At 40.8% G+C, this 17,724-nt stretch overlaps 1 protein-coding gene across 1 annotated transcript in view; it reads left to right on the forward strand.

Moving 5' to 3' along the window:
- The window catches only part of FBN1 (fibrillin 1), a 408,253-nt gene that overhangs the window by 207,310 nt on the left and 183,219 nt on the right, over positions 1-17,724 (forward strand). The window contains exons 8-10 of the mRNA XM_073623525.1: positions 12,026-12,151; positions 12,265-12,423; positions 16,961-17,158. Coding sequence (XP_073479626.1) covers positions 12,026-12,151; positions 12,265-12,423; positions 16,961-17,158 — 483 coding nt within the window. The remainder of the gene's footprint in view (positions 1-12,025; positions 12,152-12,264; positions 12,424-16,960; positions 17,159-17,724) is intronic.

Here is a 17,724-nt window from a genome sequence, read left to right on the forward strand (position 1 = left end):
TACATTTTGTACCCATTGTACTAATACATACAATAGGTCGAGACAAAAAATGTATTGTAATGATAAAGGTCAATTTTGTATGGCACATTACATTTCATTTTTTTTTTTCAAGTTGCATTGTTTGTTCAGAGAATACAGGACATCCCTTATACTACTACACTTCTTATTTATAGAACTGAACTTGTTTTAGAACATGCTATTTTTTCTTTGTGTCTGGAAGCATGCATTGACCGAAAATGATGCATAAAATATGATTTCCTATGTACATGTAACATGTACCTTTCACATATTCTCCATACAGGTTACCATCAGTCAATCCAACATGAAAACATATCTTGACCTAAGGCTGGCTTCACATATATGTGGTGCGGGACACCACATGTGATTCAGTTAGGAATCTCACCACATTCCTATTCAAAACACATGCAATGTCTGTGCGACGCGATTTAAGGCATTCATTTGTATGGCTCAAATCGCACCAAGTCCTCACAAAAAAAGGCGCTTGACCTTTTTTCCCGCACTGGAATCAGATTGCATGGGTGTTACACCTACGCAATCCGATTCTGTCAATCTCACTGCGTTTTTTGGGTATCGTTAACTTAATATTGACACTCCCGGCGGTTTACATGAATGCTGTTCAACTTCAGGCTGGGTTCATACTGCTGTGCGGAGCGGCTCACAGCAGGGGTCCGGTGCGTCCCAAAATTCGGCCCTGAAACAGACCAGAAGACGCACAGCCGCTCTGAAGCCGTCCCGGAGCTGTGTGAACTTGGCTTCATAGAGAGCCAGTCACAGTCTTATGACAGGCAAATTGGATACGGAAAAACACGCATCCAATTCGCACCAGTGTGAACCCAGCCTCAATGTGGATCGGGAAATGCACAGGATTCGCTGCATTTACGGCACCGCTTATATGAGAACCGGGCATGACTCAAAAGTTTCTTCATGAGTCCTTTGGGTCGGTATAATTTTTTTTCTACTGTCAGATAATATTTTCTCAGAATGAAGAAATGAGAGGCAGAGCTGTTATTACCTTCCATGCACCACAAGATCTGATTGCCTCAAAGTAACCATTACTAACAAGCTTTACTAACTTGGCCTAATAACACGACCGTATTAAAATTTTAGAAAAACTGCACTAAACTTTTCATGAAAGATTTTTTTCCATGCCTTTAAAGCTGAAGTTTAGATATGGCAATGTTTACATATTTACATTGGTCCAGCTTGGGACAATGTAAGTATGTATGTGTCATACCTTTGGGATCCCCGTGGAGGAGAGAAATCACTGTAGCAAACACTGCAACTACTGTGATTGCCACTGGCTTCCGGGTCCTGTGCTGAGTGGATGTCCTGCTGCTTACTGAACACAGGAGGTCGCCTGCTCAGCATAGTGACTGTTTTAGAGGTGACTACTTCAGTGATTTCCAGCTTCCACAGGGATCACACTGGTACGGCACACACATACTTACATTGGTCCAAGCTAGATTAATGTAACAATGTAAAATTTGCCTAAACTTCAGCATTAATTACATTTTTGTTTCTGCATGTCGCTGATTCTTTCCTTAGTATGACACAACTACAATGTCTGAGCCAGAGTAGAAAATCCATGAAAAAAAATGCAAATTTTCAGCGCTAATTGTAAGCAAGGTTTGTATCAGCCTAAAATAAGATAAAATTAAAACTGCCTTACCATTGCAATGGAAGTAGGCAAATGTGGTAAATGCTTGTTCGGTTCCGTGTGGAACTGAGGTAGCTGTAAGCACGGGACCAATGTGCCAAGGGGGTCACGGAAGCCTGTGTACTCCGAGTTACTATAAATTATAAAATCAGCATTAGAGTGAAAATGTCAGCCATATTATTTAAGGCTACCTGAAAACAGCTACCTACTATTGTTTTTAAAAGATATAAACACATGTTACATCTAGATTCTTAGCATTTCCATGACTTTTTCTTCCTAGCTTCCTCTGGTCCTTACTGACCAGGAGGGGTGGGCTTAGGTTCACTCCAAACCGGGTGCTGTCCAAACGCAGAGATTAGCTGTCATTGCTAGGCAGGATATTCCCTACCCTGCAGCTGATGTATACAAAGAAGTTAAGATGATCATGACAGCATTGATCTAATATGATCACATAGTGTCAGGAATCAACAGCAGGGATGGCCAGATCTGCGTGGCTACACTCAGGAGACTGAGACCAGACCATATACATTTAAAATAAGATTTATTTACAGTGAAAAAAAAAATCAATCCATACACCAGCAAACAGAAAACACAGCAAACTTGAAGATACAAGTGAACTACAGTGGAACCTTGGTTAACGAGTAACACGGTTAACATGCGTTTTGAAAGACAAGCAACTTTTTTTAAAATTCTGACATGGTTTGCGAGTGTTGTCTCACAAAACGAGCAGAATTCAAGCTAATGGGGTGTGCAGTACCACATTTGGCCAGAGGTGCGGAGGTGCCGGTGACACTCGGAACGGTTCGAAGCTGTTCAGAAATACTCGAAATCACTCGTAAATACTCAGAAACACTCAGAAATACTCCGTTCTTGAGTGTTTCCGAGCCTTTCCGAGTTCAGCCGAGCTGTCCCCGAATATTTCCGAGGCTCTCTGGTGCTCCCCCACCCCTGGCCACATGCGGTATTTCATGCAATAGAAGTCAATGTGGAATGAATTATCTTCGTTTCCATTGACTTCTATGGGGAAACTCGCTTTGATATGCAAGTGCTTTGGATTACAAGCATTTTCCTGGAACGGATTATGCTCGTAATCCAAGGTTCCACTGTATAACCAACTGACAAATATACCTAACAAACAGCCTACCTAAGTAACAGAAAGCCTAACTAGCAACTAACTATATACAATATATGCAAAATGGGAAACACAGAAAAACAGGGCAATGATAGAGATGCAAGGAAAGGAGGAACCAGGAATGGAATCAGGAATAAGAGGAACAGGTACAAGGCAGCAGGGTACAAGACAGGAGCAAGAAATGAGGCTCAGTATGAATCAGCAAGCAAGTCTCTGGCTAGCAGGAGAAACACTAAATACCCTCCCAGCAGTCAGCATCAGGTGGAGACTGATCACTGGGATCTGCTGGCTGCTGGGAGACACCCTCTGGTGGACACTGGAACTACTACTATCCACCCAGGGAACCACAGTGCCAACAGCAGGTGATCCAGGTCCTGACACATTACTATATTAGGTCAATGACATTAACCTAATATGGCCATATACCCATAATTGGTAAGTGATGTCATGAGCATCCCCGCTCTTTGTATACATCAATTGCAGTTGGGGAAATTTCCTGCCCAGCAATGATAGCTACCTTCCGAGTTAGGATGAACTTGGGTTCAAACCAAACCTAAGCCAAGTTATGAAGCTGTTGCTTCCACTGCACAAGAGCTCCCAACTTTGAGTACTGGCAACAGTTAGATCTATAACAGGATCTGCATTAGGCAATTTACCAATCCCTCAATACAACCTGAAGACATTAGGTGTGGCCAAAAGAGGTTAAGAAACCAGATTTTTGAACAAATTTACTGGAGAACCATGGAGCTCTAAAGAACTTGGCTTTGTGATTTGGCTGCAGATCAACCAAACCACAGTCCTCTTCTGACATTCTGCAAAGGCTCACGGCAAATAATTAGAAGTAAATGACTATAAAGCTATCCCCTAAAAATGTACATAAACAAATAGAAAATATGTTCTGGCACCCCTTTTTTTGCTCATCCTTCTGACAATAGTATAAACAGAATATCAATGACTTAACAAAATTCTGCCTGTAATAAAATGTGTACAGAAGTCAACAACTCATTTCAAGAAATGTTTTAAGTAACCTAAATTGCTATGTAGAGAGTGGAGTGGTTCACTAGCTGACCATAAGTTACAATGTGGAAAATTACCTTCCCAGCAGAACATGCATCTAGAAAAGAGATTATATGTTAAAAAAGCCATTTCAAACATATTACAAGCATTTCAGCTGCCATTACATGGGATGACCTGCAACTTTGAGGGTTAACTTATATAATTTTAACGACTGCAGAAATTACAGCTGTTCTCCCCATGATTTCAACCACATTTTCTGAGGAACATCAGTTTAATTTGAATTCTGCAACCACACATAATCAACAAGGCTTAAACATTTCTGAGCTTGTGCCAGCCCAAGCTGTCCAGAACCATGTTTCTCAGAAATATTTTTCCAGTGGTCTCTAGATCAACCACAAATACATCAGGGGTCAGTGTGAGCCCAGCATAACCACAATATGGCAGCGTGGGAGAACGTTAGGTTGGCAGCCCACAGTTGTCCACTGAGAGTGGCAGTGAGTGTTGTGTGATTGCTGGTGCCTCTAAATGACCACAGGTGATAGTTTGTAGTGCAGTTTAGATACACAAAGAAAAATGCTAAAAATCAAAACTACATTTTGTATGCCAAAGAAACAATGTTATATCACCAGCCCTATATGTATACAACTAAAGATTCATATAAGGGTACTTTGTTGCCTAAAGAATATCTATAACAAAATAGGCTTTCTTGTTTCTAATGTAAAAGTTATGGGGAATAGGCAATACTATGTAGAATTTGGTGACACAAATTGATTTACTAAAACTGGTGTGCAAGATTTGGTGCAGCTCTGCATAGAAACCAATCAGTTTCCATTTTTTTTGTTCCATGTTTTTTTGGTCAGAATTTCCATATGGGCGTTCAAATGAAAATTTAGTTACTTTTAGCTTCTTTTGTAGCAGACTCTGTATCTGGTCTGCTACTTACAGAGCTGAATTACAATACTCAAAGATATCATGTATCATAAACATAATATATACAAATGTGCTTAAATCCATGTATAATATGCTTTGTGAGGGATTTTTGGATTTATGAGATTAAATAAGGAAAGAACACCATTCAACAAGAGCTCAATGTTAAATGTTAAATGCTTACAATGCTAAACCACTAAACTGACAAGGACATCCAATAATCAACACAAAAGAATAAACTGTTCTCCTTTACTTTATAGACCACCAGGAACAGAATGAATATATGAACTGTTTTGGATCATAAGCTTCCTGTACTTCTTTACTAAGAGATCCACTGGGGTTGATTTACTAAAATTGAAGAGTGCAGCTCTGCATAGAAATCAATCAGCTTCCAGGTTTTTTTTTTTTTTTTTTTTTTTGGCAAAGCTTAATTGAACAAGCTGAAGTTAGAAGCTGATTGGCTACCATGTACAGCTGCCCCAGATTTTGCACTCTCCAGTTTTGGTAAATCAACTTCTCTGGGCCAGGGCAGCGTAAATCAATCCCACTGTCACAACACAGTTCAAACTACCTTGTATAATGTAAAAACTTTATTGTACATGTTCTGAAAAATTAATTTCCCTAATGCTGTTACATAAAGCTTTCTTTAAAGAAATCCTGTAACCCCCCTGAAACGTTGCTGCCCTAAGCCCTGGTTAATTTACTAAAACTGAAGAGTGCAAAATCTGGTGCAGCTGTGCATAGTAGCCAATCAGCTTCTAACTACAACTTGTTCAATTTAAGCTTTGCCAAAAAAAACTGGAAGCTGATTGATTTCTATGCAGAGCTACACCAGATTTTGCACTCTCCAATTTTAGTAAATCAACACCAGTGGATTATTAGTAAAGAAGTGCAGAAAGCGTATGATCCATTCTGTTCCTGGTGGTCTATAAACTAAAGGAGAACAGTTTATTTTTTTGTGTTGATTATTGTCAGTTTAGTGGTTTAGTACTGTAAGCTTTAAAACTTTGAGCTCTTGTTGAATAGTGTTCTTTCCTTATTTAATCTCATAAGTCCCAAATTGTTTCTATAAAAAGCTGCACCAAATGTTGAAATCATCAGTTTTAGTAAATAAACCCCATTGCATCTCTCCACAGCTCTGTGCCTATATGCCTAGTTCCTAACGTCTTTATAAAAAAAAAATGTGTTTAGTTTTCTTGTAACTGCAGATAGGGCACTTTTACCCTAATGCCTTTTAGCTAAATGTCAGAAACCATGAAATCAGGCCGAGACAGTAGTACAGTTAAACCACCCTTGTTTAATAACAAAAGTAAAAAGAACAAACGTAGTCAAAACATAGCCAAAGTTCGGTAACCTGAACAGATCATCAGCCAAGCCAGAAGTCAGGGATCAATATAGTGGAACAGCAAGCAGGATCTGGAGCCAGAAGGGATGTCAGCAAAGCAAGTCTTGAACATGATCGCAGGTGATCGTTTTTGTGATGTTGACCAAAGCGAAGGCAGAGCTCCTCTGGACTGGACGGCTTAAGTAGGCAGGACTGACGAGCAGGATATCATCAACAGCTGAGTAACTGTGGAGAGATAGGAGCTGGCAATTAGCCGACAGCTGAGTGGCCAGCTCAGAGAAGGAAGAGCTGAGCGCAGCCCTGACGCTAAAGTCATTGAACAATTGCTCTGTTTAATCCTCTCCTTCCCAGTTCTGGCATCCCTGTAAGTGCCTTGAGGGCAGAATGGACTTCTTGATCCTGTGACCACTGCAATTGGCTGTCACAGAGGTCACATGACCAGGAGCCCATCCCGCCAACTACCGATTATAACAAGAGGCTGAGAGCTGTCTATGTCAGCTCAGACACAGCGCTGGGAGCATGCAGCAAGTGCACTCTCAGCACAGAATCCTCGGCCGACCATGAACCATGTGTGTGGCATGTGGTCGTTAATGCTCAACCACTTTGTTGCCGCACATATGCGTTACATTGGCAGCAAGAGGTTAAAGAACTTACAGTGATAATAAAGGCAATATTTTTTTTTAAATGACAAACATGTTATACTTACCTGTTCTGTGCAGCGGTTTTGCACAGAGCAGCCCCCAATCCTTTTCTTCTCGGGTCCCCCGCCAACGCTCCTGGCCCCTCCCTCCTGCCGAGTTTCCCCAGAGCAAGGAGCTTGCAATTCACACACAGGGCCATGGCTTGGCCCCACCCCCTCTTTCTCCTCATTGACTCACTGGCTGCCTCAGCCAATGAGGAGGCAGAGACCCACCAGGATCGAGGCTCCCATGCACAGCGCTGGAGAGTATTAGAGTGGGGGGGCTGCTGCACAGAGAAGGTTTTTTACCTTCAGGCATAGTATACAAGAAAGTAAAAAAACTTTGAGCCTTTAGAACCACTTTAAAGATGTGACCATTGTGAGTTTAGATTTTTAACATTTTTTTTTAGAAGAGCTTGATCATTTTTTTGTTGCTCTCTATGGAACTGTCCAGGAAATAACCTAGTCTCATATTACTAAATAATTTCAGCAGTAGAACAACTGCTGCTATGATTTAAAAGTTTTCCAGATGAAAAAAAGATAAATTATATAAATTATTAAGCTATTATTTTGCTTATTTTCGTCCAAATCATATCCAGCAGTTGAATTTCCCACAGAATCTATGTAACCAGCTATCAGACTGAGGGCGAGAGTTAGGGACTCCGTCCATGTATGTGATTTTTTAAACCACAAATGCTCCCTAAGGCCTTGTTAAGTGAGTAGGGTTGTCATTTACATATTTGCTTCTTTTAAAAAGCTGGAATTAAGAAAAGCCAATATCCAAATGACATCAATATTAACGCCTTCCAAATTCTGTGAATAATCCCTAGTATTTACCATCCTGTAGCAATTACAACTGTAAATTAATTTATGTTTTTTTTTTGGACCTGGACTGTGAAAATCTGAATATTAATTTTAAAGGCAAGCAGAGTTATTTGTATGATCCCAAAGGCAGAGAAGAAATATGTAGATTGTTTTTGTTTTTTCACATTTTGATTTTTTATCTAGCAATGAACTGCTAATACACGCATATTTGTGCACATTGCATTGCAGAACTACATTGCAGAACTACAGAATCTAGAATCTAGGATGGAAAAGGACCTGGGGGTCCTAGTAGATGATAGGCTCAGCAATGGCATGCAATGCCAAGTTGCTGCTAACAAAGCAAACAGAATATTGGCATGCATTAAAAGGGGGATCAACTCCAGAGATACGATAATTCTCCCGCTCTACAAGACTCTGGTCCAGCCGCACCTGGAGTATGTCGTCCAGTTCTGGGCACCAGTCCTCAGGAAGGATGTACTGGAAATGGAGCGAGTACAAAGAAGGGCAACAAAGCTAATAAAGGGTCTGGAGGATCTTAGTTATGAGGAAAGGTTGTGAGCACTGAACTTATTCTCTCTGGAGAAGAGACGCTTGAGAGGGGATATGATTTCAATATACAAATACCATACTGGTGACCCCACAATAGGGATAACATTTTTTCGCAGAAGGGAGTTTAACAAGACTCGTGGCCACTCATTAAAATTAGAAGAAAAGAGGTTTAACCTTAAACTACGTAGAGGGTTCTTTACTGTAAGATCGGCAAGGATGTGGAATTCCCTTCCACAGGCGGTGGTCTCAGCGGGGGGGCATCAATAGTTTCAAAAGACTATTAGATAAGCACCTGAACGACAGCAACATACAGGGATATACAATGTAATACTGACATATAATCACACACATAGGTTGGACTTGATGCACTTGTGTCTTTTTTCAACCTCACCTACTATGTAACTATGTAACTACATTTTTTAAATGCAAACACCTTGAAATTTCATGTTAAAAAATGTGCATGCAAGATGCCGCCAAGTCAGAGCACATCACTGAACAGAACGATAATGCTCATCCCAGACCCACCATGTGTCCTCCCTTCTCATTTGATTGAGAGCAACATTTAGTAAAATAAGTAACAAGAAGCTGACAAAAAAGTAGAAGAGAGAAAGGATTAGGGTGGGGATAAAACGGCCCTGTTGCACGCCTGGTTCTTAGAAAATAATTAAAGTGGTTTGTACAGAGAACTTCTTGTGATGGGAAGATTACATCACTTCCCTCAAACAATAGTATCATCATGATCACCTCCATGTGATGCTCAGCCGATGTAATGGAACATTCTCAGAAAGATGTCATATTGATGACATTAAATATGGATACACAAATATGGAAAAAGATTTGACAGATTTGTAAGTTTTCATGCATGCGCAATTTTGACTTGCAAAGTCAGAGCCTGTGAATTAAAAAAACAACTTTCTGCTTACTTTAATAGTTTTTTTCTGGAGTGATATGTATTTGGATTATGTAAATTACGTAAAAAAAAAAAAAGAGGATAAACCTGGACCCAAAAGCAACAAGAAGCCTGTAATGTGTACACCTGGCCAGGGGTGAAGCAGTTTAAAGGAGTTGTAAAGGAAGAAGGTTTTTTATCTTAAAGTGGTTGTACACCCACATGAAAAAAAAAAAAAAGACCTGCAAGACACAGGCACAATGAGCTAGTATGCATAGCATACTAGCTCATTATGTAATACTCACCTGAGATCGAAGCCCCCCGCTGCGGTGCCCGTACACAGCACCAGCCAGTGATATTTCTCCCTGGGTATTGCTGCTCCGGCGCTGTGATTGGCTAGAGCCGCAATGACGTCACTCCCGGGAGCTGCTGGTAACGGCACACTCACTGAAGCAAACAGCACGTACGTGCCATTGCTTCAGTTCGCATGTGCCGATGACGTTGGTACATGCAGATACAGGGGATATCTCCTAAACTGTGCAGGTTTAGGAGATATCCGGGGTAACTACAGGTAAGCCTTATTATATGCTTACCTGTAGCAAAAAGTGGATTGTAAGGGTTTACAACCACTTTAATGCATTCTATGCATTAAGATAAAAAAACTTTCTGTGTGTAGCAGCCACCCCAGCACCCCCAATTACCTACCTGAGCCCCATCTCTCTCCAGTGATGTCCATGATCCCCTCAGCCATCCAGGACACGCCTCCTGATTGGCTGAGACAGAGCAGGGGCGCCAATCAAAGTCAGTCAGCCAATCAGGGGAGAGATGGGGCGGGGCCAGGTTGGGGCTCCGTGTCCGAATGGATACACGGAGCTCTGACTCGGCTTGGGTGCCCCCTGTAGCAAGCTGCTGGCTGAGGGGCACTCAAAGGAGGGAGGGGCTAGGAGCGGCAAAGAGGGACCCGAGAAGAGAAGGATCCGGGCTACTCTGTGCAAAACCAACTGCATAGAGGAGGTAAGTAAAACATGTTGGTTATTTGAAAAAAAAAAAAAAAAGCCTTTACAATCACTTTAAGCTTAAATTTAAGGTAAAGAAAAAATGCTTCCTTATTGTGGAGTTTGCCCCCATATTGCAAGGGTTAAATGCTAGTTTAGGTCTAGGGAACCACCCAATACTTTTTTTCCCCGCAGGTTACCTCCTCCTATGTGACTGATCCCTACAACCTCTTTTCTGCTATGCTCTGGCGGTCTAAGGTCCTCTGCCATAAGGACCCATGTAGAGCCAATAGCCATGCATTGGATATGAGGATGCTAAGGGACAGTCCACTGCCAGGTTATAGGGGAATAGAGGAGGGCACCAGCTGCAGAAGGAGGGGGATTGGTTAAAGCAGTATTAAACCCAAAACCAAAAATGTAATATATTGCAGCTTACCAATCCTTAGATGTATTCGTTTTCTTTTCAAAGCTTTTTTCCCCTCTGTTTTCACCTGCTGATCTGGCAAGTAGCACACCTCCTGTATTGGAGTGCCTCCACTCTGGATTAAGGAGAAACAGAGGCACCTTTAGACAGCAGCATTGTTAGTCTGGGGGGAGGGTATTGTTAGATGTACTAGCAGATTTTAATACACTAACAAACTGAAGTTGAACTCCAGCTAACACTTTCTGAGCAGTTACAGCAAAGGCCCATTTCACACGGATGTTCTGTTTGTCCGTTTTTCATCCATCCATTTTTCTGGATGTAGAATGGACATCAATGCACCTCTATAGAAAAAACAAATGTAAACCGATGATCATTCATTTACATCCGTCAACATCTGTTTTTTAATTGGATCAAAGTTCTATTTTTCTTTCATTATAAAAACGGAACGGCCGGAAAATGGGTTTTTGCATCCGTTTTTGCATTGGTGGTCAACTGATTACTGATGACAGTTTACTGATGTAAAACTGAATCTGTTTTTTTTTTTTCTTAGAAAAAATTGACTTAACTGTTGTAACAAACAGAATTCCCATGTGAAAAGGGGCCAAACTGTTTTTTTTACCTTTTGGGATAAATGTTTTACATAAATAAATAAAAGATGACCATTGTAAGTACCCCTGTGCATAGTAAATGGTTTGTTTTAACCCTCAAACTGCTACATCAATAAGAGAGCTTGCTCTGTTGAAAAGCAACAGACTTACTGGCTGGATCACCAGATGAAAATAAAAGAAAGAAGCCAAAAAAAGAAACCTAATGCAGTCATCCCATCTAAGAATTGGTAAGCTGCAATATAATAAATGTTTGCTTTTGGACTTAATACCACTTTAAAGTGGAACTTTTGTCAGAAAATTATGTCCTGCTAGATCACTTCATGCTGGCCCCTTTTGCAGGTATAGATATGTAAAACATTAAAAATAAGTGTCTATATATGGTTTAAAATCCAGTAATACACTGTCTCACCCTGCTCTGCACATGCTCAGTTGCTCTCTATTTTAGGCACCGTGCTACCTTTGTAGAGGCCGATCTGCCGATAGCGTAAAGATTTATTGCTGTTCAGGAGCTCTGGGCTTTAAAAAAATGGCAGCCTCTGGCAAGAAGAAACAGGAACAATGCTGGAGGCAAATTACAGCACACACTCATTTTGGTAGCATATTATTAATGTGGAATGTATGTTTCTTGCTAAAGAACTTTTTTTTATCATTATTTTGGGTAAAGTTCTGCTTTAACTGGTCATCTAGGCCTACATAATCATTTAACCTTTGCAGTGTTGGTGCAGCTGCACTGCAAGGGAGCGTTTTTTTCTTTCCCTGGTAGGTGGGTTTTAAATGGTTCAATCTAAGTTTGTGTCGCACTGATTTAGCAAACCAATGGCTGACAGCATCATGTGCCTATTACATAAAAAAATAGGCTGCAAAGGATCTGCGGCCGTATGTGTATGTGTTTGCACTTGCTGCAAATATTAATTGACTTGGTTACTTTATATTAATGATATGATTCTTTTTCTCTAGATGTTGATGAATGTGCCACTATCCCGGGGATCTGTGAAGCCGGTGAATGTGCTAATACAGTGGGCAGTTACTTTTGCAAGTGTCCATCAGGATTTTTTACATCGGCAGATGGATCAAGATGCATAGGTAAACTTCCCAAAGTCTATACAGTATAAAGTGTATACCTGTACACACATATACAGTAAAAGACACGTATGTCTGAGCCTAGAAGGATGACATTCTATTGTTCTTTGCACTAGATGTTCGCCCTGGGTATTGTTTTACTTCGTTATCCAATGGCCGTTGCACCAATCAGCTCCCCCAACTGCTACCTAAGATGCAATGTTGCTGTGATACTGGAAGATGTTGGTCTTCAGCTGCAACCACACCACCCGAAGTGTGCCCCTTCCGTGGGACAGGTGAGCCAGTATTTTTGTAATTCTTTATTTAGACATTGTACATTTACAAAAGATTGTGCCAGTACTACAATAAACAATGCATGTGAGCAAGAGCACCACAAAGAACCAGCAAAAGCTCTTAAGAGCACAAACTAACAGTGATTTTCCAGTAACATTGAACCCTAGAAAAGGAATATAATGTATATGTAGAAGACTGGAAGGTATCAAACAAATAAGCTGGAAATGGGGGGTAATGATCCCAATTTACACAATGCATGAGTTTTAACAGTTTACTGTGGTAAACCACCTCATTCATGTAAACTATGGGAACAGGAAATATATCAAACCAGACAAAAAAAAAAAACACACACAAAAAAAAAAAAAAAAAAAACCATGAGCAACATCCAAACGCTAGGCCTCAACAGAAATTAAAGGGAAAAGAGAAAAAACAAAAAGGGTGGGGGGTGGGGGGCAAGGGAACAAAAAGGAAATATGAAGACGGGGCTGGAAGCGGATCCAAGGGGTGGGAGGGGCGAGGAACTCAACTCCAGCTACTCCCCTCTTCCGGAAATCAAGCCAGTGCCTAGAGCCAGAGACAGACAGTAACGCCCACTAAACAATGCCAAAAGAGTTCGAGCTCATCCAGGGGTAGCTGTCCAGGTACTGCACAGAGCATGTGTACACTGTCCAAGGCCACCATGTCTCCTGAAATGCATCTTGCCTATTATTAGGCGAGGCTGTCGGGCTTTTCAAAAATCTGATTTCAGTCAACCTCACAAAGCAATGGCTCATAGTTGGAGGAGAGTAAAAAACAACCTAGTGCACAAGGCACGGTATAACCCCTCCGGATTTTAAATGACGGACCAAATGTGAGGTAGAAAAAGTATTTATTATACACAATATATAAATGCAATATCCAAAAAGTTTATGATTAAAAATATTAACATATACTGACATGAAACTTAGCTGCTCTATACAGAGGTTATGGGCTAGCAGAAATCGATGCTGGAAATTACGCCTGACATGTTTCGGACAATGGCGTCCTTCCCCAGAGGCTTAGTGTCACCTATAACAATCGTGTTGTATTATTTGTTTTTCTACAATATGGTATAATGGTATAAATCAAAATAGATTACTCATTAGAGTTACACTTTAAGCAATAGTATAAATGCCAAACCATAGTTCGTGACAATAGACAAGTATATCGGTCGATACTGAACACCTAGGGTGTTTGTGTAGGTATGTTCAATCCATTGTCCAATTGTCACGAACTATGGTTTGGCATTTACACTATTGCTTAAAGTGTAACTCTAATGAGTAATATATTTTGATTTATACCATTACCTTGTTGTACTAATCTTTATTATATTCATATTGTAGAAAAACAAATAATACAGCATGATTGTTGTAAGTGACACTAAGCCTCTGAGGGAGGACGTCATCGTCCGAAACATGTCAGGCGGCATTTCCGGCATCGATTTCTGCTAGCCCATAACCTCTGTATAGAGCAGCTAAGTTTCATGTCAGTATATGTTAATATTTTTAATCATAAACTTTTTGGATATTGCATTTATATATTGTGTATAATAAATACTATTTCTACCACACATTTGGCCTTGTGCACTAGGTTGTTTTTTTACTGTTATATTGGATTGGACCGACCAAATGTCTATGCACACACTGCCAATCCCTACCTTATTGACATAGTTGGAGGAGATGTTTGCTTCCAAGGTGAGCCAGTATTTAAAGCTTTTGTTTTTTGTTTTTTTGTTTTTTTTTAGGATAACGTTACTTTAGCATGAGCTCTTTTAATGTATCAATTCATAGCAAGCAACTATGCAGATATAACTACTACTTTCCAACTAATATTCAAAAGACGGTTTTCTATAATGAAGTGACGTTAAGGAGTTAAGAATCCTCACGCAAATAATTGTGTGAATATTCGCTTCAGTTTTTCAATCATGTGAAAAGCACATTCCTGTTTATTTTATCTACACCCCCACTGAGACTTGAAATACAAACAAAAGAATGTGGGCAATAGAAAATTCAGAAAAAAAACCAGCATGCCCCCCCCCAAATCCATACGAGACCCTTATCTGAGCTTGCAGCCCGGCAGGAGAGGAAAGGGGGGAGCAAGCAAGCCCCCACCTCCTCCTGAACCATAACAGGCCACATGCCCTCAACATAGGGGGGTGCTTTGGGACGGGGGTGGCTCTGCACCTAGATTCCTACACAAGACCAGATTGGCCTGAAAATAGGTAAATGTATCCTCTTTCTTACACAGATTAATTAGCATAGGTGTTAGGAGGGGGGAGGGGACAATTTTAGGGCCAGCTAGGTGGAAGCTGGAATTTACTCTAAGTGAAAGTGTATGTATAGCCAAAACTTTTTGTTTTAGTTTTGGATAGAGTGGGGAAAGATTTGAACTGTCAATATTGTATTCCAGTCTGTGTCCCTGCTGGACAGATTTATCTTCTCTTGTTGTGTTGTCGGCTCTTGTCACCAAAACAGAGAGAGATGGTATACCCACATTTTTACAGTTATCAGGAAAGAAGGAGGTAAGGGGAAATCTTCAAATGGGGACTGTCTAAGAAGGGACTTCCACAATTTGTACAGATTTACTTCCTTAAGTCAGCTATAGATGGATCGAGTCTCAGCCACTTCAGCATGGCCTGGCCGAGATTCGATCCATCTATGGGGCAGGCTAATTGTACCCAAGTTGATCCATTGATCGACTTGGGTACAACCAGCTTTATTGATTTTTTACATGTGATTACTGCCTACAACTATAGCCACTAGCAGTAATCATTGTATTCTGCCAACAGGGAGCTGCCATGCAGGAGGTATTCCTCCATCAACCCTGACTGTGTTGATGGGGGAATTAAGAGATTTTCTTTCCTTCCACCTCTATGCAATGCTGTATCCTGGCCTAGGCTGACAAGGCCCAGGCCTAGGGCAGCACTTTGCAGGCGGGGCAGCACGAACAGAGTCCCCGCCGGCTTGCACTACACTGTTGGTGTAGCGCCAGTCTTATGGGGCAGACTGGGCTGAGAGGCAAATTAGTCTAGCGCTCCCATAAAGCGGCCGCACTGCTTCCGGTATGCGAGCGGCCGGCATTCCTCAACTGTGAGGTGGGGGTGGTTCTAATTTTGACTGTCCTCTCATCCTGGACCTCAAACCTTCCTCACTGTGCTATATGTTTTCTGCTGCACCATTGGCATGGTTATATCTTCTTAGTCCTCTCCATAAGATTATCAGAAATGTGTGCTTAAAGTAGAACTATAGGCAACACTTTTTTTTGATAGAATAAGGGAGGGTTATAGCCCCTGTCAGTTTATTTTTTACCATCCCTGTCCCATTGCAGAGATTTCCCTTCACTTCCTGCCCCATAGCCAAACAGGAAGTGAGAGGAAATCTGTGCAAATTAAAGGAAATCCATTGCCCCCCCAGGCCCTCAGAACTAGTGTCCCCACTCGAAAATTTCAGGGCGGGTCTTAAACAGCAAGAGGTGTGGCCTTGACAGGAAGGGGTGGGTCATATTTAAATTAGGGGGTACACGAGTTTAGTCAGGCCTATGGCTTGCCTTACTTCCTGTTTTGTCTTTACAAAAGGAAGTGAGTGTAACTCTTGCCAACAAGACAAAGACAGAGAAAAATTAAACTGACAGGGACTCACTTCCCTGCTCCATTAAAAAATAAAAGCCTCAGGTATACACACACTTGAACATGCATGCGTATTTATACATACACTTTTTTCGTTTTGGATATAGTGGGGAATTGTAAAACCCCATCAGGTTTCTTGCCATCTGTATCCCATTAGGCAGATTTCTCTTCACCTCCCTTGCCATAGACACAACAGAAAGCAAAAGGAAATCTTGTTTTTCAAAGTGAGGGAAATCTGATTTTAGACAATTGTCAAGGGAGCAGGTGTTCCCATTTGAAGATTTCTCTTTTATTCAACTGTAAAATTTTGGATTTTCCATTACTTTTCTTTCTCAGGGAAAATGGTCATTAGAGCAAATAGAGAGGATCTCCTTCAGCAGGGACACAGACAGTAATAAAACATGACAGGGTTTGCAACCCTTTCATGCTCTATCCAAAGCTACGAGAAAAAAATGAAGCAATGCGGTTTAGTGAAGCTGAGCCAAATACAGAGCTCCCTCTAATGGTCAATCTACAAATCTCTGTGTTTAGTACTGTAGGAAAAATATGGCATGCATGCATTACAGCTTGCAGAAGTCATATGTCATAAAAATGGCTTTAAACTAAGCTTGACAATGAAAACTCAAAATATTTACCCACTACAATTATATTACTCTTTCTCTTTAAATATTTTTATTTACCTTCTTTCTACTATCCATTGTATATGTACAGGTTATCTTATAGTTAACAATGTATATGCTGCTGTGTAATATGATTTGCTTGTACAAATTTTCACAGTGAAAGGCGCTGGTGGAGGGGGGGGGGGGACTGAAAATTAATAAAAAAGTAGAAATTAAATATCGAAATTCAAAATAATGTATTTCCATTTTTTAAATAATGTTTCTGTTTTTATCTAGAGGAATACCGTAAACTGTGCACGATGTCTTGGTCACGTCCTGGACAGATCCCTGGACTGGAACCAGGACCAGTTATTCAACCTGGGTTGCCCTATCCTCCAGAATACCCTCCTCCATTAGGTCCACAGGTGCCACCAGGATACCCTCCTGTGTTTCCACCTCCAGTTTTTCCTGGATTTCCTACCCGGACTCCTTCAGGTAAAACAAGAATCTACTACAGTTTTATTTCATATATTCTGTTAATACAGCTTTATTGTGATGTGTTTCCTTTTTTGCACTTTAGATTCATAGTTTGGGTCCATACAGGATCCTGTATGAAGTATTTCTTAGCCTACACTAGGCAAGAACAACACCTACCAGAACACATTAGATAAAAAGGGTGGATGGGAATAAAAAAAGAGGGGGTTGAGTTGCACATCCAGCTCCTCTAATTTTTCATTCAAAGGATGTCAGTCAGGAGGGTGGTGACGAGTCCACCTACTGAGCAAATTTTACTACAAGAACGGGAGTGTGCATAACCACACACCAAAGTCACAGGAAGGGCAAATGACCTAACATTTATTATGATTTAAATAAATGGTGGAACTATTGTATGTGTTATCCAATACTCTTAGATGGGGAATCAGAACTCCATAAATCCACCAAACAAGTTGGGGGCGATTAAAGAATGTATACCAATCCCAACCAAAAGTTGTGGCGCCATAAAAAAGAGGTTCAACTGTAGTAAAAAACAAAATCAAAAAAGTAATTGCCCTGTATTATAA

This window comes from Aquarana catesbeiana, linkage group LG03 (genome assembly GCF_042186555.1).
Source record: "Aquarana catesbeiana isolate 2022-GZ linkage group LG03, ASM4218655v1, whole genome shotgun sequence".
NCBI classification, from domain to species: domain Eukaryota; kingdom Metazoa; phylum Chordata; class Amphibia; order Anura; family Ranidae; genus Aquarana; species Aquarana catesbeiana.